The sequence below is a fragment of the Sus scrofa genome, chromosome 7 (assembly GCF_054392235.1).
Source record: "Sus scrofa isolate SSC_HxYL_T2T_F1_AM1 chromosome 7, Sscrofa_HxYL_maternal_Yorkshire_Landrace_v2.0, whole genome shotgun sequence".
Lineage (NCBI taxonomy): Eukaryota > Metazoa > Chordata > Mammalia > Artiodactyla > Suidae > Sus > Sus scrofa.
In genome coordinates, this window is record NC_139389.1 from 111,370,939 (window position 1) to 111,392,424 (window position 21,486).

Consider the following 21,486-nt stretch of genomic DNA (forward strand, 5'->3'; position numbering starts at 1 on the left):
CTCCTTTTTTAAGAAGCAAATAACCCTAGAAATCTTGGTGTTTCTTGTTCCTGGCTGCACATAAGAATTGACTGGACATTCTCATTCCTAAAGTATAGAGTGGGGTGTGAGCATCTGGATCTATTAAACAGCTTCGAGGTGTTTGCAGTGTCCCCCATCTCCCGGCTGAGGATCACCGATCCAAGGTTGAGAGCACTGAGTGAGGAGCCAGAACATCCACATTCTGATCCCACATCTACCACGTTTTCCAGCCTTGGGCAAATCTCTTAGTCTGTTGGTGACCCCGTTTCTTCGTACGTGAAGTTGGGCAAACCATCCTTGGCTTGAGGATATGAGCAGACCCAAGGGAAATTTAGAGCAAGGAAGAGATTACGGACACTTAGGGGAAGAGTCATGGCCAGCTGACGGGGCAGGTAGGGAAAGATTAACCAGAAGCCTTGTTGCAGTAACACCTGCTTCCTCTCCTCCCTGTCCTCCAGAGTAACTAACTGCCCCCTAGTGGTGAGAGTAAGCCTGAGCCACTGAGCTTCTGTGCTGGAAAGGGTGGGGGCGGGGGCAGATCTGAGCGCAAAGGGCGTGGAAGAGGGGCTACGAGGAAAGACCTAGAGAGGAGAGATGCGAGGGAGGAGTGCCCATGGCCAGGAGCTCTGTTTTTGTAAGGTCCAGAACCAAGGGAAATAATCTTCCTTGCTGATAACGAAAAGGTGATGAATTATTGAAGAGACTGAGAAGGCCAGATGGCAAAGGGGGTGCAGGGCAGGCGCTGCGGCTTTGTGTACCCTTGAGGGGGAAAGGCTTGGGGGAGGGGATCAGGGTGGCTCCCCACCCACAGCCTCTCCTCTTAGGATGTAACTTAAGGCTGCCGTGATTTCTTCTCCTAATCAAAATGCAAGCCCTGTGGACAGTGCCTAAAGGACTCGTGGGCATGGTGGAGCAGTCGGCTCTGGGCAGTGCCAGGAAATGTAGGCTGGGTGGCTGTGGGCTATGTCTCTGGGACACCTGGAGTTCTAGCTCCAGCCTGGCTCTCAGAGACCTCCCATCAAAACCCTTGTCTTATAGACAGGAGGCTCAAGAAGGGAAAGCGCCTGCCCAAAGCCACACAGGGGCCCAGAGCCCAGCTCTCCTGGGACCTCCAGGCCACAGTCTTCTGCATTGCATCCCTCCGAGAGGCTGGGCAAGGTTCTGTCCCTGGACTAAAGCTTGAGCGAGGTCATCCCTCTCCTCTGACCCCTGCCCAGCAAAGGACCAGAGGGCCCAGGGGGTAGCAGAGCAGGGGGTTACCAACTGGTCAGGTTCCATGACCAGCTCTGCCACTTACCAGTACCCATGATGACCTCAGGCAAGTCATTTAACCTCTCTGAGCCTTAACTTTCTCTTTCACCTAGTGGTGATTCTAGTACCATTGGGGACTTCTGAAGATTAAATGAGCTAGCCAGTTTATTTTTTTATTTTTTATTTTTTTGTCTTTTGTGCTTTTTAGGGCCACACCACAGCATATGGAGGTTCCCAGGCTAGGGGTCACATCGGCGGTTCCCAGGTTAGGGGTCACATCGGAGCCAACCTACACCACAACCACAGCAAGGCCAGATCCAAGCCACGCCTGTGACCTACACCAGAGCTCACGGCAACGCCAGATCCTTAGCCCGCTGAGCGAGACCAGGGATCGAACCACAACCTCACGGTTCCTAGTCGGATTCGTTTCCGCTGCACCACGACGGGAACTCCTGAGCTAGCCACTTTAACAGGAAGTATTTTCCTAGAGTGAGTGCTCAACAAAGGTTAGCTATTAATAAGATTAAGTCCCCTTCTAGGGTTTCCTAAACCACCCAGGCTCTGGGATTTGGGCTTGTCACACAGAGGACCTGACCTTGAGATGGCCACCTCACCTGGAAAGAAAAGTGGGGAGCAAAGTGCTAGCCTGGCCAGTTAGGACAGCAGTGGCTGAAATCAGGCCAGGTCTGGAGAGGAGTAATAAAGACAAAGCCAGTTCCTTTTCAAGGCTTTGCCCAGTGGCTGAGGAAAACTTTGTCCAGGCCTGGGATGGCTGAGCCTTCAGTTTTTGCTGCAGAAAGCTAGGATGGGGCAGAAATGGGAGGGAAGGCCACACACACACGCCCATCAGATAAGATGTGCAGACCAAGGGGACGTGAGAATCCTGACTCGCCAGCCAGCCTTAACAGCATCTCTCACTGGCCCTCCTTGGCCCCCAAAGCAAGGCTGACATTTGCTTTTTATGTACAGGAAGGGCAGAAGCAGCGCCACCTACAGGCTGCACTTTGAGGTTGTCCTAAAATCCTTCCCTGACTTGACATCTCCTTTTGCCTGTTCCAGAGCAGAAGAGGGGGAAGGAGACTAGGAATGGGCCTGTCCCGGCCCCTCACTACATCTCACAAATAAAGTAATGATGATGCTGACAGTGATGGCTAATTTTGGGCACATATATATCCAAGCATCATGTGAGGGACTTTATGTGAATAATCTTATTTCATCTTCACAATAACTCTGTGGGGCAGTACTGTCGTTACCTCCACTTTCCAGATTTGCAAAGCTAGCAAGGGTGGATCGGAGACTTACGCCCAGACAGTCTGGCTTTGGAGAGCCTACTTTTCCCTGATGCCCTGATCAGCCTCCCTGTGCTCTGCTGTGAAATTCATGCCCAAAGAGACGAGTTCCTTGGTGCCCTCCCCCCATGCCATGCAGGTTGGTGCCCCTGCTTGTATTTCTTCAGCACTCTCCGATTTCAGGTTTGGTTATTTCCCATAAAGCTTTCTGTCCCCTTCTTCACACACAAGAGCTAGCTCTACCTGCAGAAATCTATCCTTCCAGAAAGGAGGGAGGAGGAAGGTCCAGGCATGGTTTAGGGGTGAGGGGCAGAGTTTGGGGGTTAGCTCTGGGTTTCCATGGCAACACAGCAGCCTCCCTCCTTACTGCCTCTGCTTGTTGCTGGGAAAGCTGCGGAGGATGGAGAGCTGGGGTAAGGCTCTCTTCTCTCTTTTGCTTCCCCATCCCTGCTTCAGGCTGGGCAGGCAGGTGAGCTGAAAGCCTGACCTGACCCACCCTTGCTGGCGGGATTCCACCCCACTCCCAGCTGAGAGGCCAGGACCTTGTAGCCAGGGTCCTTCCCAGGAGAAGAGCAAGCTGGGCCAGGTCTCCCAACAGCATTCCTCTCCCCAGATCCCCAAGGCTGTCAGCTCCCTGAAAAAGATCTCATATTTGTACTTCAAGGGTCTACGCAGGGCCTGGCAAGAGTAGATACTCAAGATACTCAATGAATCCTTTTTAATTTTTAATTTTAATTTATTTATTTTTATTTTTTTATTTTTTATTTTTATTTTTTGTCTTTTTAGGGCCACACCTAAGATATATGGAAGTTTCCAGGCCAAGGATCAAATCAGAGATGTAGCCGCCGGCCTACGCCACAGCCACAGCAATGCAGGATCCTTAACCCACTGAGTGAGGCCAGGGATTGAACCCACATCCTCATGGATACTAGTTGGGTTTGTTACCACTGAGCCACATTGGGAACTTCTGATACTCAGTGACTTCTTGTTGAACGAATGAATGAACAAATGAAAGGACAGACCAGTGATTGGTCCTACACCAGAGCCGCGAGTACTCACTTTCCCTTTCCCAAACCACCATGCTCTGTCTCCCCGCTGGGTCTTTGCCAATAGAGTTCCCCTGCCCTTGCCTCCCCATGGACTCTGCGGACTCCGACACCTCCCGTCGGCTCAGAGGTCACTTTCCCTTGGAAGGGACTGTGACTGCTCGGGGGTGGGCTCTCCCCATGGCCCCCCTGGGTGAACGGAAGGTGGTGGGCTGTGGAGGCATGTGCCTTGCGCTTGTGTGTTTCCCAGTGAGTCTGGGAGCCTCACACAGGTGGGAACCAGGTCTGCCAGGATGCCAGGCTCCTGCCAAGCACTCAGCCCATCTCTGTGGAAGATAGAAAAGGAGGGCAGGAGGGAGGGAGGGAAAGGTGCATGTGGAATGAGAGAGAATAAGAAGTGGGAGTTGAGGAGTGAAAAGAGCATCGTCCAGGACTCAAACCTTCTGAGAGTGAGATAGAAGCCAGAGCTCTCCACGGCCAAGGACTCACTCCCCTGCCCTCAGCATGCATAGGATTCACCAACTAATAGCAACAGTCCCAAGTCCTTATGGCTGTTCTGCAGGTCACCAAACGCTTTGACTCTCTTGACGGGGTTGCGGTTCCCACACGGCCCTAAGAGGGGCTTGTAAATCATTTCCTTCGTTCCTAAGTGCTGGGCAACTGGATACCCACATACCCAAAAATGAGCTTAGACCCTTATCTCACGCCATTTGCAAAAATTAACTCAGTGACTTCAATCTAAGAGCTAAAGCTGTAAGATTTTTAGACAGAAATATTGAAGGAGATCTTTAAGACCTTGGGTTAGGCAAAGATTTCTTCGATGCAATACCAAAAGCATGGCCTATAAAAGAAAATTTGATAAGCAGGACTTTGTCAAAATCCATAACTTTGGTGCTTCAAAATATACCATGAAGGAGTGGCTTCCGTGGGTTAAGAACAAGACATAGTGTCTATGAGGATGCGGGTTCGATCTCTGGTCACACTCAGTGGGTTAAGGATCTGGCCTTGCCGCAAGCTGCCTCATAGGTTGCAGATGCAGCTCAGATCCGGTGCAGCTGCAGTTCCGATTCAACCCCTAGCCCAGGAACTTCCATATCCCACAGGTGTGGCCCTGAAAGGAAAAAAAAAAAAAAAGACATCACAAAGAAAATGAAAAGACCAGCAACAGATTGCAGAAAAACTATTTGCAAAAACACTCAAGTGATAAAAAGCCTCCTGAGCTTAAAGATAAGGGGCCCAGAGGAATGAGGCTGCCAGCAGAGTCGGCCTGGGTCCCTAAGTCTTGTGGACTCTCCACTGCACTTTTTCTTTTGCAGCAACGCCGTAGCTGAGTGGGGCCTCCAGGCCTGAGGGAACCCTTTGCAGGAGAACTGACTCAGGTAGGAAAAAGTTCCCCCAAGGCCTTCAGACTTACCCAGTACGCGGTCGTCCTTTTCCCACCTGCTTGCTCAACAAGGGCTCCCCCACGTGGTCACTAGCAGAACTGCATCTTCCTGTCACAGCCGAGCCAGAGCCCTGGAGGGCTGAGATGCATTGCATTCTCTGCCTGCCCTCACCCCCATTTATTCTCAGCACAGGCATCCAAGTGATCTCTTTAAAACATGGGTTTTTTCATGTCACTTCTTTGCTCAGGCACCCCCACCCCCCATGCCTTCACTCTCCCTCCTCCAGCCACAGGGACCTGTTAGCTCTTCTGCTCTGGGCAAGCTTGCACCCCTCCCCTGCTTTTTGCTCTGCCTGCAGCACCCTTCCCTGCACAGCTGCATGGCCTGCTCCCTCTCTGCAAAGCCCCTCCATTGTCATCCTCTCAGGGAGGCCTTCCCCAGTCACCCTCTTTACAGTCCTGATCTCACCCCAACCCCTGAACCACCTCTCCACAGGAGAATCCCACAAGGAAGGGATTATCTTGTTGTTATTTGTCTTGCTCACTGATGTACCCCCAGCACTGGTCTAGCACAAATATTTGTTGAATGAATAAACCTACTTTTCTCAAATGGGAGCAAAGAATCTCTAGGGTGCAATGCAACCTGGAGCCAAAACAAATGACCTTCTAAAATCAGAGCATCCTTGCTGGGTAAGTCCAAGCAGCTGCCAGTCACCTCTAGTTTTCACTCACACTTTTGCCTCTTATCCAGGCCTGAAGGGTATGGATGCCCGTGACCGTGAGCTCGGCATCTGAGTGTCAGGCTCACTGCGCTGGCTCACATCCCTGAACAGGTGTTGATGTCCCTGGTTCAAGGTCGAAGTAAAGCAAAGTCATTTACTGAGTCACTGCTGTGTGCAGGCCCTCTGCATCTTCACCTTACTTGGTCTTGGGAGCTATTGCCTTTTCTGGACACTAGATCAGAGAATCATAAGACGTTAGAGATCATCAGTGGCCCTGTCTGCACGGGCGTCCCATGATGGCGTGGTTGCCTCCTCTAAACCGAATATTTCCTCTGAGACCCTTGTGAGGTTTGTTGATGTATATACAAGAAGAGCTTCACAAAGATGGAAGTGGGAAGACCCACCTGGATGTGCGTTTTATGACTCTTTGTAGAGGGAGCACGTGGTACAAAGTAAAAACAAACTCTCCCAGGGAATCTGGGCTGTTCTGCCACCGCAGCCCTGGGATTGAGGACGTTGGTGTCTTATAGGACAGGGCTGCGTGCCATCTCAAGGCTGACCCTCCTGCTTCCATCAGTTAGAAGAAGCTCAGTGCACCCCTGCCCCAGCGCCCCAGCTTCTGCATGTGGCATAGTGGGTGGGGGTGGCCTCGTATCTGACCTGGAGACCCCTCTGTTCCCCAGGGAGCCTCCCAGGATGGCTGTCTCGCCAGGGAACCTGAATGTGGTGGGAAAGGGACAGAACTTTTCGGCGGGTGACTGCTTCCAATCTCAGAACACCGTCCTGCAGGGTCAGCCCTTTGGGGGGATCCCCACCGTGCTGTGCCTCAACGTCATCTTGTGGGTGGTGAGTCCTGGGCACGGCGGTGGGCAGACAGACAGGTCTCACCCGGGGGGGGGAGGTGCAACCTTCCCAAGTGGTACCGCAGGGCCCCGCTGCCCATGGAGGCCAGCCACAGTGGTGGGAACCACCTGAGTGCCAGTCCTGCCCGGGGCAGCCCAGGTGGGTAAGCATTGGAGAAGAAGAGGCTGCAGAACGGCAGAATCCCGGCTTCTTCTCCATGCGCCATTGTCTAAAGGTCCCTCTGACCAGCGCCCTTGAGCCTCTCCCCTTGCTGATCTCTTCAAGGAGTGCTCTCATCCAGTAGTTCTAAACATGCCACCAGCACCATCGTTCAACGAGCTCTTAGCATCCTCTCTGTGCAAGTTGTTGCTGGGCACTGGGAATCTAGAATTGACAGTGCATGACCCCCACCCTGACAGAGCTGGCCATGGGGGGTGGGGGAGCCTCTGGGGACCTCAGGGACAGGGTCTCCCTCATGGGAGCGTGAAGGTCAGCCGAGGGGGAGGCATCCATGAGCGCTCTTGCCCCTTATCGCCTTTCCTGGCCAATAGGTCATCATTTTGGTTTACTCCTTCCTCCGGAAAGCCGCGTGGGACTATGGGCGCCTGGCTCTGCTGATCCACAACGACAGGTGAGGAGAGGCCGGGGGTCAAGAGGGAGCTGCTTGCTTCCTGGGGGGATGTGCTGCCACGACCAGGACGTGGCTCTGATCAGAGCCCATGCTGCACAGGTGTCTCATCAGCAGGTGGCATCTCATCACCACCTCTGCCCCTGCTCTGGCCCTCCTTGCACAAAGGTTACTTGGAGGGCAGCCACCTCTGGGCATGAGGCCACTTTTTTCTCAGATCTCAGACTTTCTGGGTCTTGTGACTCCCAAGATGCTTTGGGCACCTGTCTGTGCCCAGAGCTGTGTGCTCAGCAAATGAGCTGAGGCGAGTCTGCTCCTGGGGGCGGGAGGGGACCAGGGAGCGGGAGAGACAGCAAGGCAGGCTCCTAAGAACGTCCTCCTTTTCCACCTCCCACTGCCTGTCCCGGCCGGCAGCCTGACCTCGCTGATCTATGGGGAACAGAGTGAGAAGACGTCTCCCTCGGATATTTCCCTGGAGATGGAACATAAGGACAAGGTGGGTGCTGGGGTGGGCCTGGGCCCAGAGAGGGCGAGGGATGGGGGTCCCGGCTCTGGGCAGACAGCCCCGGCATGTGCAGGAAGGAGCACACCCATCAGGAGGGGCTTTGCAAGCAGCCACACCAACCACTCATAGCCCCGTGGCCTTGGACAAGTGCTTCGGGCTGCCAAGCCTGTTTCCCCATTGGAAATATGGAGGCATTAACCGTACCTCCTGGGGTGCCCAGAAAGTGTTAGCTAATTCTGTTTTAAAGGAATATTTTATATGAATTATTCTACTCTTCCCCAACCTCCAATTTTTCTCACATACCCCGTCTTATCCCAAGCATCCCCACCCCTGCAAGCCAAGGACTCGCCTCCCTTTTCATATAGAAGATTCCAGACATCAGGCAAGAATGCCCCTCAATCTCCTGCCACCCAATTCCATCGATGGAGCCCAGTCTCCTCCCTCTTCTTCCCTGTCAAATGCCAGTCCTCCATCTGAACATGGCCATTCATGCAGCCAGTAGCTACAGGACACGTGCCCGGGGCCAGTCACTGGTTTGGGACTGGGCACCAGGCAGTGAGCCAAACAGACCAAGTCCTGCCTCATGTCCTTTCCCCCTGGTGGGAGCATCCGGACAGGTGCATGTAGGGCGTTGGTAGTGCCTGAAGGAAAAGGAGGCAGGGAAGGCCTCGCAGCAATGGAGCAGATCGGAGGGGTTACCAATGGTGCTCGGGGGATGGTCTCGGGCCCTCCCCACCCACGACTGCCTGCCTCCCTCTGTCCCATCACAGCTACTCCAGAAACAGAGGTCTGGCTTGCTCTGTCTCCTCACCTCCCTCTCACTCCTCAGCCCCCTCATGCGTGGCTCCCCTCCGGAGCCCCAAGGTCACCAACAGTCCCACGCCACGAAATCCAACGGGCTTTCCTCAGTTCTCGTCTCATCTGATCTCTGAGACACCTGAGCCTGTGGACCATCGCCTCCCTCTTTTTTGTTGTTGTTGGGGTTTTTTTGGGGGGGGTTGTTTGTTTTTTAGGGCTGCACCCACAACATATGGAAGTTCCCAGGCTAGGGGTCGAATCGGAACTGCAGCTGCCAGCCTGCACCCCAGCCGCAGCCACAGCTACAGCAATGCAGGATCCAAGCCGAGTCTGTGGCCTACACCACAGCTCACAGCAACACTGGATCCTTAACCCACTGAGCGAAGCCAGGGATCAAACCCACATCCTCATGGATCCTAGTTGGGTTTGTTACTGCTGAGCCACAGTGGGAACTCCCATCATCCTTTCTTTTCTTTCTTTTTTTTTTTTTTTTTTGTCTTTTTTGTCTTTTTTGCCATTTCTTGGACTGCTCCCGCGGCATATAGAGGTTCCCAGGCTAGGGGTCGAATCGGAGCTGTAGCCACCGGCCCACGCCAGAGCCATAGCAACGTGGGATCCGAGCCATGTCTGCGACCTACACCACAGCTCATGGCAATGCCAGATCCTTAACCCACTGAGCAAGGCCAGGGATCGAACTCGTAACCTCATGGTTCCTAGTTGGATTCGTTAACCACTGCACCACCATGGGAACTCCGTCCTTTCTTGAATAGAGGGAAAGCGCTTCCTGCTGCTGCCATGACGTCCTGCTCTCTGTCCCTCTGTCAGTGTCTCCTGCACACCAGGAATTCCCCACAGCAGACGCCAGACCTCAGCATCTCTCCCCCAGGCCATGTCATCCTCACTCACGACTTCAGCGGCCACCTCTACACAGACCCCTCCTAAGTTCCTATCTCCAGCTCAAGCTTCCACTGGGTTTTAGCCCCACTTATGCAATGGCCTCCAAAATATCTCCACCTGGATAATGTAAGGGCGTTTCAGATTCAGTTTGTCCAAAACAAGCTGTCATCTTCCTCCACCTCCACCCATCCCTGGGTCCCTGGTCTCAGACTCTTCCCACCATCCACCCAGGTGCACGCACCTGCTCTTGTCCAGGCCCCTGGGCGTGGCCAGTGCATTACCAGGTTGTATCACTTTTACCTTCCCAGGTTCCTTTCTCTCCTCCTCTCCATCCCCCGGTCCAGCCTCCATCAGTCTCTTGCATGGATGAGCAAGGTAGCCTCTAACTGATCTCTCTAGGTCCACATGTGCCCCCTGGTTCCATCCAGAGCCCCATGAACAGGGACACACAGCCTCCAGGGCAAGCCTTCACAAGCTCCCCAGTGCTCTTGGATCAATTGCAGGCGCCTTGCCCGTTGTCTCATGGTTTGGCCTCTTGCTCACTTGTCCGGTGTCTCTTTCTCCTCCCAACTTCCCAACCCTCTGCCACACGGGCGATCTTTTAGATCCTCAAAAGGAGAGGCTTTTCACCTGTACTTCCCTCTCCCCCCTTCCCCACTAGCCCTCTCTGGCTAACACCCTCACCCTTTGTTCAGATTTCAGCTCAAGGACCGCTGCCCCCAGGGACCCCGGTCCACCCAGTCTCTTGTTACTTACTCATGGAAAATGCAGTCCTCTTCTTCAGTGCTCTTAACCCAGTCTGAGACGATTCCTCATCTGCACAGTCAGCCTAGTGTGCCCACTTCCCCCGGGGAGAGCAGGTGCTCTACTGGTCCTACCATGGTCCCAGCACCCAGTCCCGACTGTCTTGCAGTTCTTAGCCAGTATGTATTTGTTGGAGGCAACGAGTAAGTAAAACCCCATTCCTTCCATTATCCTTTCAAGAGACCTGGTCCCTTGACTCGCCAAGACTTGCTCCAGACAAGGTCAGGAGCCTCAGACAGGTTCATGTCTTGGAGGTTTCCTCCATAAAATAAGGGCAGTAACACCTAATTTGCAAAGCAGTTCTCAGATTTATCTTTAGAAGCATCACTTTGGCTTTGTGGGGGTTTTTTTTTTCTGTACAATGACAAAAAGATCATTCTATTTTAAAAACATCCAGAGGATAAGTGATTATGGCAGCACCGGGGCAGTCAAACAGAAGAGGGTGGAAATTAGCGAGAATGCAGTGAGGTGGCCCCTTCAGGGCACCAGGCAGGTGATGGGGCCTCAGCTGGGCAGAGTGGTATGGCTGATGCAAATGGGTCTCCCCATCGTGCCCAGAGCGAGTCAGGGCAGGTTCGGCCAGAGTGGAGAAGATGGGACCACCAAGGTGTGGCTGACTGACCACTGTCACTCAGTCTTGTCAGCTGAGCTGGCTCCTGGGAGTTTGTGGCCATCTCCTTGCGGGGTGGAGAGGAGGGGCGGTGCTGTCTGCTTCTCAGGCCCGCTGTTCAGCTGCTAGGTTTTCTGGATGGTTTATACCTTTCAAAGCTATGATGTGTATGCACACGGGGGAGAGGGCGTGGGGGTGGGGGTGGTGAGAGAGCGGGAGAGAGAATGGGTCCACCAAGCTCCCTCACATCTGTGTCCACAAGCTTCTCATGGGCACATCGGCCACACTTGTACTCACAACCTTTGCCCTTCCTTAGTGGTCCTTCACTTGGCATAACCACAAGGGCCCATCAGAAACCTGCTCACTCCTTAGTGAATTGCACGCTGGACCCAGAGGTGGGTGTAGGCGAAGGGTGGCCAGACTCTCAGCCCACCTCTTGTCTGGCTCTGCTCCTGGTCCCTGGAACTTCCCCAGTGGCTGCTGCCACCATCCTGCTGTTTCCCTTCATCGCTCTGCCTCACACCTGGGCATCTATCCCAGTTTTAGTTCCCCAGGACTAAAGATGGGGAGATGGTCCCCAGAGGTGGACACCCCATGGTGAACCTTCCCACTATCGGTCCACTCAACACAGAGCAGGGCTTAGAAGGAGGTCTCCTGCCGAAGGGAGCAAGGAACTTGCTTCTGTTCCATGTTTGCCTGCCCTCCTTGCTCTCTTTTGAGAACTCCCCTTCCCCGATCCACGTTGTCCTGGGGAAACTATCAACCAAATGGGCTGCCTGCTTCACTGATGTAATCGTGACTCAGATGGGGCCAAACAAGAGCTGCCACTTTTTCCAAGATCTGGCTAAACCCTCCAGGATCCCAGGAGGAAGCGTGCACCGGGTAACTTCACCAGCTACCACATCTGGCAGTTTTAGAGCAGTGACCCTCCGCCCACCTTCTGCACACAGTCCCCAAGCTGACTCCCTCCCGAGGCCCTCCCGAGACCCTCCCAGCCCCCAACCAAGGCCACCTTTTCCCACCACCTGGGAATTCCAGAAAGCATGACCTTGAGAGAAAGGCCTAGTCAACAGGATCCTCAGATGCAGAAGAAGAGCTAGTTCTAATAAAAGGTCAATGTGTGGCTGGAGTGTGGGAAATCTAAGAGAACCAACTGCTTCAGGTACAGCTAGATCCAGGAAGTCTAACTTTGCCACCAGGATCCCCTCTCTGCTCCTCTCTCCTCTGAGCAGCCTTTTTGTTCTCAGACAAGCTCTTGCTTGTGGCATCAAAGTCTCACTCATGGTCAAGCCACCCTAGGCCACCTGGGGTTGACTGAGGTGCAAGAATTCAGAGGGAGAGGGACCTTTCTCTCAACACTTGTACCAGTCCCCTTCCGAGCATCTTGCTCGGCCCCACTTGGGTCATGCTCCCGTGGGCCTGCTGACCGCTGGTGGCCGATGCCTACTCGATGGACAGTCCACTTGATGCACTACTTCCCAGAAGGAAGCGATGAGGGACAGATGGAAAGCAACTGACATCCACGCCAGAGTCCCTTCTCTCCTAAGCCCCCACTTCCTGTAACTGACGCGGGATTTCTGAAAGCCCAGCTCCCGCAGCACCATTCCCAGTCCGGGTCTTTCCTGGGCAGGAGGCCCCTCCAAGCCCTGCCCCGCTGCCTTGGATGCCCCAGCCGCTGAATTTTCTCACACTGTCTCTCCTTTTTCCCCAGGGCTTCTATTCCTGGTTTTTCAACACCATCACCATGAAGTAAGTGCCTGAGCTGTCTGAGCCTCCGGGCCTTATCTGGGAGAGGGTGGGGGCGGGGTCTCCTGCCCCAAGTGACGGGTGACCCAGCCTTGGGCCTGAGTTCCATGTCCCGTGCTCACTCCCCCTCTCCCCCACCCACGGCAGCCTGGCCTGGGCAGAGGATGCTTTCTGGGGTTCCAGTTGGTGACCCGGGAACTGGACGTTGCCCACAGCCCCTTTTCCCTCTGCCACAGTTCTCAGGAAAGGACCCCTTTCACATGTGGGTAAAAATGCTTTTATGAAGGCCACACTCAGACAAAGGCCTCCTTCCAGCATGGTATTTGCTTTATTTCTGTGAATGTCATTCCTCGTAGTTGCCAGGATGGAAAAAAACAAAACCTGCTGGGCAGAAGGGCAGGCTTCTGCTCCCAGCCCAGGTGCCCATTGCAGAGGGACAGGCCCGCTGTACCTTCTGGATCTCTTTAGCGTCCAACCTCACTTGGCAAGGAGATGGACCCCATGTCACCTGTCATCTCCGGATTCCCTGAAACCACCGAGGTGCCTCAGCAGAGCAGACATTTATCAGAGCTCCATGCCTTCCCTGCACGCAGACACACACACGCACACTTACACACATGTGCACGCAGCTGTCTCCACCTCAGAACCTATATGTTCCTGGGCTCTCCTTAAATATCCCCTACCCAGCCTGCCCTGCCCGGCCTTCACATCGCTCCCCCATGGTCCATCCTTGCCCCGTGATGCCTGCCTTAGGGGGCAGCCCCTCCACACTTCAGAGGCCACCTGCACCGGGGGCCTGCCTGGACCTGCTCATTTGCTTCTTTGCAAAGGCCTGTAGGGCTTCTTCCTTCATGGACTTCCATGCCCCATTTAGGGGCCTTGCTGGGAGCATTCAGACATTGTCCCAGGACCCCATCCCATCCACGTGAGCCACAACAGGGCACTGTTGAAGGGCCTGGGATCCTTTGGGGCACAGGGCACCAGGACTGGGCTTTGAGAATCCAGAGCTTTGGCCCCTAGTCTTCCTTCATCATTCACCCGAGTCCCCAGGAAGTGATACAGCTAGTCTGTGTGTGGGTTGGGACTGGAGGGGAGGCTGACTTCTTGGCACCTTCTCTGGTCTTGCTTTGATAATTTTTAAAACATGCACGAGCTTGCATGAATACATGTTCATTAAACATTCGCCTCCAGTCTCTCATGTTCCTCTGCATGACCTCCCCTCTTCCTGCAGAAGCCAAAGTCCCAGTGCCCAAAGCCCAGTCAGTCTAGTCAGAAAAGCAAAGGTTAGAAGCCCTACTCCACCTCCTTCACAATGGGGAGCGCATAATTGCTGTGCAGAGGGCATTTGGGAGAGTGAGAAATTAATTCCAATTAGGTGGTTCAAAGAAGCATAGGTTTGCACTAGGCCTTGAAGGATGGGACGACTTTTGACATGGTGACGGGGAGGACCTCTCAGAAATTAAGGACTGCATGAGCAAAGACTTGGGGCATAGATGGGCAGAGAGCGTCCAGAAATGGTAACTCTTCTGGTGTGGCTACAAGCAGGAGTCCATAGCAAGAGAGAGGATAAAAGATGGGGCTCGAAGGATCTGCTGGCATCTTGACTCCCATCCTGAGAATCTCGGCTCTTGATCTAGAGACAGCAGAGAGCCAGTCACTACTTTTGAGCAGGAAACTCGGGATGATGCCTGAGTGTAGGTAGGAGTATAGGGGTGAGTGGCAGTTGGAAGAGTTCAAAAGCAATGTGAGCAGCTAAGAAGCCTTTTTCAGTGTCGAGGAGAGAGGCGGTGGCAACCAGGGAGACCACGCCAAGGAGACAACAGGGGAGGGGATCACAGGGGGCAACAGCCTCTGGGTTTCCCCCTGGTTAGGAAAGAGGGAGAAAGCCAGGTTTGGCTTCTGGGAAGGGAAGTACTACCACTAGTAGAGAGATGAAGAGATATGACAAGTTGGGAAATTGATGAGAGGGGGTCAGGGCAAGTATGTGAGTTGACCAGCAAGTATTGAAAAAAAGCAGGATTAAGCTTAACAGAAAGGTCAAAACCAGAGATTTAGACTTGGGATATGGGTGTGCACAGAGGTTGTAGTTATGGGAGCAGATGGGTCACCCAAGGGGTAAAGTCAAAAAAAGCCCAAAGGAAAGAGTCATCGGGGCAGGAGAGTGGGATGGCAGCCTCCAGGGCACCTGGACACTGATGTGCGAAGCGCCAGGCTGTGGTGCCAGCAGTCTCCAACCCCGTGAGGTTGAGTAGGATGACACCTCGGGAGAGACGTCAGCTTTGGGGGTTTGGGTCTTGGGAGGGCAATTCCGGGATTGGGAGATGTCCAGGAAGTAAAGACACAAAAAGGAAGTCACCTTTTTCAGGAGGTGGGTGGGAGGAGGGGAGTAAGGATATTGGATGGAACTTGATTGAGGGGAAAGTGATGAAGCCATGAATGCTCGAGAAGTTTCTGGGAAGGGTAGTAATACCACTAGTTGGGAGCTGGGTTGGGTTAGGTTGGGTTGGGTTGGGTTTTTTGAAATTTTTTTCCCCTTGAGTTTTTTATCAATAAAAAAATGAGCACTTGAACCTGGCTGCAGTTGAAAGGGAAAAGGCGTGGGTTGCCTTAGAGAGATAGAGGTTAATTTTAAAAAGAGAGAGAAGAAAGACAGATACAGGTCTCTGGCGAGAGGGAAAAGAGAGGAGGAGACTAGAGCAGAGATGAAAAGTAATTGTGAGAAGGAGAAAGGGTGATTCCTGGAACATCACGGGGCAGCACTTTAAAGAGTGGTGGGAAGACGTTGTGGCTCAGTGGGTTAGGAACCCGACGATGAGGATGCAGGTGCAATCCCTGGCCTCGCTCAGTGGGTTAAGAATCTGGCATTGCTGTGGCTGTGACATAGGCCGGCAACTGCAGCTCTGATTTGACCCCTAGCCTGGGAACTTCCGTATGCCACAGGTGCAGCCCTAGAAAGAAAAAAAAGAAGAAAAAAAAAAAAAGGAACTGTAGGAAATTGACCAAAATGCTTAATGGCCATTGTCTTGGGTTTGATGAGGTTGTAGGCAAATGATTTTCTTCTTTTCTATTTTCCAAAGTTTCTATAGTAAGCATGTGTTGCTTTTAATTTGTTTAATTGAAGTATTAACAAACAGAAAAGTGCACAGAAATAAATGTCCAGCTCACTTATCACAAAAGGCCCAGCCTATACAACCATCATCCTGATAAAGAATTAGAATGTTGCCAAGACCTCAGAAGCCTCTTCCTGCTCCCTCCCAATCCTTTATCACCTCTCTCTTCTTGAAAGGTAACCCGTATCCTGACTTCTAACTCTACAGTTCAAAATTGCCTATTTTTGAACTTTATACATGCAATGATACAGCATGTATTGTTTGTGCAACGTTTCACTCAACATTGTGTCATAGGGGTTCAGCTATGGTCATTCATTTTTGTCTGTGTGTCATATTTCATTACATATATGTAATATGATATATATCTCACTATATATATATATATATTTCACTACATGCATATTTCAATTCCTGTGTCCATTCTACCTTTGATAGACATTTAGGTTGTTGCCAGTTTGGAGCTGTTGCAAATAATGCTTCTGTGAGGTTCTTATACTTGTCTCTTGGTGCCATGTGCATGGATTTCTGTTGGGTATGACTTAGGAATGCAATTGCTAGGTCATAGGGTATGTATGTATTCAATGTTTGTAGATAATATGCCAACTGTTCTCCAGAGAGGCTGTGCCAGTGTGTACCCATGAGGGTGTGAGATCTCCCAGAACCCCACACCCTCACCAGCAGCTTCTCACCAACACTTTCTTCACTGACTTTCCAACTTTGGCCGGTCTGGCAGTGTTGAGGGATAGCTCATTATGGTTCTCAGTATTCCTCTTCTTTTTCTTAAGGCATTTGAATGCAGCGCAGTATCAATTTCACGTCATTTAAATGAGAATTGTGTCTATTGCATTTGCACGTATGCTGTAAAATCAAGATTCATGAGGGCTTAAGAAGAATCAGGCTATGAATGAGATGTCATAAGTGAGATTGCTGAAGGCCCTAAAACTGAGGAAGTCGTATTATGACACATTGCAATTTCCGTTGCCAATACAAGTCTGAACAATATGTGTTGTGTTGTTAAAGATTATAGTAACCATTTTAAACTTCATACTCATTTAATTAGAATCTTCTAGCATTTGGAAGAAAAATCTTATTTCAAAAATCTCCCAAGACCGATTGTCAGATAGCAAAATGTTTATGATGATTTATAGCCTAGATACTTTTGGCCTTCACAATGAAACGTGTCTGGGCTTTAGTTGACATTCCTGTGATTGATATATGCTAAAATAGGTCTTTTTCAGAAAGGTGATAGTTGCCTGCAGGTAGAGCTTTAAGTATCCCTTTTTAATTTAAAGAAGAACTTTTTGAAAAATAGGACAAATGTTGATATCACTAATGGTTTGTTCAGTGCCTGCACTGTAACAAGCACTCAAAATGTTTGAAGAAGCATGTTGCTACAAATGGCATTATTTTGTTCTTTTTTATGGCTGAGTAGTATTCCATTGTGTATATATACCACATCTTCCTAATCCAGTCATCTGTGAATGGACATTTGGGTTGTTTCTGTCTTGGCTGTTGTGAATAGAGCTGCAGTGAACACGCAGGTGCCTGTGTCTTTTTAAAGAAAAATTGGAGTTCCCGTCGTGGCGCAGTGGTTAACAAACCAACTAGGAACCATGGGTTGCGGGTTTGATCCCTGCCGTTACTCAGTGGGTTAAGGATCCGGCGTTGCCATGAGCTGTAATGTGGGTCGCAGATGCGGCTTGGATCCCGAGTTGCTATGGCTCTGGCGTAGGCCGGTGGCTACAGCTCTGATTAGACCCCGAACCTGGAAAGCGGCCCAAGAAAAGGCAAAAAAAAAGAAAAAGAAAAGAAAAAAAGAAAAGTTTTGTCTGGATATACGCCCAAGAGTGGGATTGCTGGATCATATGGTAGTTCTATGTATAGATTTCTAAGGTACCTCCACACCATTCTCCATAGTGGCTGTACCAGCTTACATTCCCACCAACAGTGCAGGAGGGCCACCATGCCGTACAGTGGAAAACAAACAAAAAAAATGTGTTGGGGCAAATAACAATAAAAATAAATTTTAAAAAATGTTTGAAGAAGCAATAAAAGGTGAAATAAATGCCTGATTTAAGAGTGCTTCTGGATTCCCAAGTGCCTATCTGTAGCATGGCCCTGTCTTTGATTTGCCTGTGAAATTCAGTGAAATTCCTTTCTGGCATAACAGGAGTTTTGAGAAGGGTGATATTTCTTTTTCGCTTTTTAGAGCAGCACCCACAACATATGGAGATTCCCAGGCTAGGGGTCCAAGTGGAGCTACAGCTGCCGGCCTACAGCACAGCCACAGCAATGCGGGATCCAAGCTGCATCTGTGACCTGCCTCGCAGCTCACAGCAACACCAGATCCTTAAACCACTGACCAAGGCCAGGGATCAAACCCACATCCTCATGGATCCTCGTTGGGTTCGTTAACCGCTGAGCCATGAAGGGAACTCCAGAGAAGGGTAATATTTATAAAGATTAAAGCTTGAGTAGGGTGGTCATTTTCTCTCCCTTTCCTCTATTTCCCCCTGACTTGAGTCGTGGCCACTCTGGCTCCTGAGGAATGTCCTTGTCTCTGTGTTTCTTCCAGGAACGAAGATCTGATTAGCAAGTGTGGAGACGATGCCCGTATCTACATCACGTTCCAGTATCATCTCATCGTCTTTGTGCTTATCCTCTGCGTCCCCTCCCTGGGCATCATTTTGCCCATCAACTACACTGGAAATGTTCTGGGTAGGCAGAGCTCAGCGGGCCCTGGGCGCAGCCCACTAGACCTAAGAGGCAGCCTTGTAGGTGGGACAGAGCTCCAGTCTTGAGCAACTAGAAATCTAAATTTTAATTCCACTTCTCCAAATGACTTATGTGACCTTAGGCAACCCATGTTTAAGTTTTCTCCTGGGGAAACTGGAGACCATACCTCCTTTGATACGAATTTGGCCCAGGGCCTGGCACATAGACAGCATGGAGTAGAAATGCAGTCTAAAACTAAATATCCATGGTTCCAGACTGCACCTGCCCAGGTGTTCCTGGAGGCGTTTTATGACATGGGACCCGCTGCAAAGAGCTCTGGACCTGCTCTCTCTCGCTACCCACTCTGATGGACACAGCACCCTAAGTGCAAAGTTTCTCATAGGGAGTCTCTCCACACTCCTTACAACAGGGTAAATTTTGACAGAGTCATGTAATGGGCGACATTGGCGTGGGCTTCAAAGACAGAAGAATCTTGGTTTCCCACCTCTTACCCACATCTGCTTCCCAGAAAATTATTTCATCCCATACAGTGTCCCGAGGCCTTGGTTTCCTCAATGTCATAGCAACTGGGAGATAGTACGTGTCAGGGACTTGGCACCGTGCCTGTTAGTGGGTGCTCAGTGAATAACAGCCAATATTTCACCAGGAAGAGCCGAATGAAGGCCATGCAACTAGGCAGTACAGGATGGCACCTTAAACATCCAGGTGGCAGCCAGCTGTCCCCCGACTGCTCAGGTTTCCACCTGTGCCTCCTTGGCCGGACCCATACTTATGCTACCAAGTACTAGTACCAGAGTAACTACGGAGTCCCATCTTCCTAGATTCTCACCCTAGGAATCTAGAGCTAGTGTGTTGGCAATGACAGTGTAAAGCAGTATAGACGTGGCTGTGGACACATTTCCTAAAACCTAGAGATGTCTAAACCCACACAGTCATGTACTTAGCCAGAAGGAGTTGCTCTGTCCGAAAGAGGCAGTGACGCATCTTTTGGAGTTCTGGGTTCTTGTGATGGTTGCCAGGGGGAGCAGTGTTGCTAATTTCATCATTCCACTCCGGGCAGGGCATTTTCCAATGTCTGTCATGAGCCAGCTGTGCCCTGGGGGTGCCACACCTCGGTCCCGCTTCACAGCCCAGGAGCCCCAGCCAGCCATCTCAAGGGGGAGAGGAGGCCTCTGCTGGTTTTTTTTTTTTTTTTTTTTTTTTGGTGGGGGGGGATTGGGGGCAAGCTCTGGGAAACTAAGAGGAAAAGCGGGATGTAGGCAAGCATCTCTCGACTAGGCTTTCACGGAGGAACCCTGAAGTCTGGCGTCCAAGCAATCAAGGAGCCAGGCTTGAGGTGAGCAACTTCCTTCTCTTTCAGACTGGAATAGTCACTTTGGTCGGACCACCATTGTCAATGTCGCCACAGAGTAGGTACCTGATCCTCTTACCTCCCATTCTACGGGCTGGTGGGGGGGTGCGGTGCCGGGAGCGGGGGGAGTGGCGGGGAGACGGTCCAATGTGTGGATCCCAAACGTGGGTAGCGCTTTGTTGATAAGAAAGGCCCAGTTTCCTTGGAAATCCAAGGCCCGAGTGGGATACCAGAAGTTGCGTTCTCTTGGTGGGACCGTGTTCTTGGTGCCTCAGCGTACCCATCTCTGTAATGGGTGGAACCACCTAAACCAGTTACTCCTGAGGACTTGGGAAAATGGTCGCTTTGTTTAACATGCCCACCTCCCAACAGGTGGAAACTTTGTAGCAAGTAAGGTTTAAGGTATTGCTTCCCTGCCCACAAAATAGTTCAGGTCAACCCTCATATCATTGAGTGAAGTACAGACCTGATTCCCACAGCGGCGAGACCGAGGAACCACAGGAGCTGGATTCACACTCGTGAGCCAGCTGGCCCCGGTCTGGGGCAGTGCACCCTCCCCCTCTGAGCTTCATCCCTCATCTAGGGTGGGGGAAGGGCTGCTGGACATGATCTCTAAGCCCCCTCCAGCCCCAATGGTCCAGAAACCTGTGGATCGTAACATCAGCTAACCCAGCTGGTGGCCAGATCCATCTGTACTAAACCCGATGTGCTCCTGCTGGTCCAGGCTGCGGAAACAGGACCAGTGCATCTCTGGGCCAGGCTTGGCTGGCTTCCTGACAAAGCTGAAGCAGCATTTCCACAGGCGAGAGTGGGGGTTGCACACTCCCGCCCCACCTCCCCTTGCCCCAACCCTGATCCTCTGCCCCTGCACCCCTGCAGACTCCATCAACTCCAATTCCACCAGACTCCAAAATCTGGGTGCTGCCAATACCAGGGCAGAGCTTACCAGCTTCTGCCAGGCCGGCCACTGGTCTAAGGGCTACACCTTCCTAGCAAGAAATGAATTTTACCGGGGCAGCAAAGATCCTTCAACATTCATAAATCCACACTGGCAGAGAGCCAGAATGTTCCTTAGGGACCATGTCACCTTGCCCCCTCTGAAAAAATTGAGAAAAGAGGCCTCTAACTGGATGGGGAATGCTCTCAGTGAAATGTCTGGCACGGGACAGTGGTGAGGAGATGTTTTGAAGCAAGGCAGCCTTTCTCTCTTCAGACTGCACCAAATAAGGTGGCCCCGATTTCTGAGCAGCTTCCTGGCCGGACGCCTTGGGGCAGCATCACACAGGCACAGAGCCCAAGTGCCAGCACTGTACCTATCCCAGGGGAGGGAGGCCGGGTCTGCCAGTCCCTCCTTCCTCCAGGCCTGTGGTTGGCCCCCGAGTCCCCCACCACAGAGGCCAGGCAGCCCCCACTCTTGGCCTCACAGTCGGCCAGTGGGGAGTCAGGGTGGGGTGGGGGGCCGGGCGCTGAGCCACAGACACTGGCAGCGTGACATAGGGTGAAGAGCGTAAGTGCTTCTGCAGCTCTGGGCCTGCCTCCTGGCACAGCCACTGCCAGGAGTGACCTCCGGCAGTCACTCTGGCCCTCATTTCCTTACAAGTAAAGTAAAGATATCCCCAGTGTTACCCTCACGTGGCGCAAGAGTCTAGTGAGAAAATGAACATGAAGCATCTAGTGCCACTAGAGTCTGGCATATAGCAAGCACTCAATAAACGCTAGCCTTTATTAGCTGGAGTGGACGGCCT

General features: G+C 51.9%; 1 protein-coding gene across 9 annotated transcripts in view; it reads left to right on the forward strand.

The window, feature by feature from the left end:
* TMEM63C (transmembrane protein 63C) overlaps positions 1-21,486 on the forward strand; it is a 70,784-nt gene that overhangs the window by 25,775 nt on the left and 23,523 nt on the right. For 3 of the 9 annotated variants that reach the window (XM_021099548.2, XM_021099547.2, XM_084969866.1), the window contains exons 3-9: positions 4,924-4,986; positions 6,397-6,559; positions 7,108-7,187; positions 7,599-7,680; positions 12,510-12,547; positions 18,230-18,372; positions 19,751-19,799. In XM_021099548.2, coding sequence (XP_020955207.1) covers positions 6,410-6,559; positions 7,108-7,187; positions 7,599-7,680; positions 12,510-12,547; positions 18,230-18,372; positions 19,751-19,799 — 542 coding nt within the window. In that variant the 5' untranslated portion in view covers positions 4,924-4,986; positions 6,397-6,409. Of the gene's footprint in view, positions 1-4,923; positions 4,987-6,396; positions 6,560-7,107; positions 7,188-7,598; positions 7,681-12,509; positions 12,548-18,229; positions 18,373-19,750; positions 19,804-21,486 lie in introns of all 9 variants that reach the window. The other 6 variants (XM_084969863.1, XM_084969862.1, XM_084969864.1 and 3 more) reach the window with 3 other exon arrangements.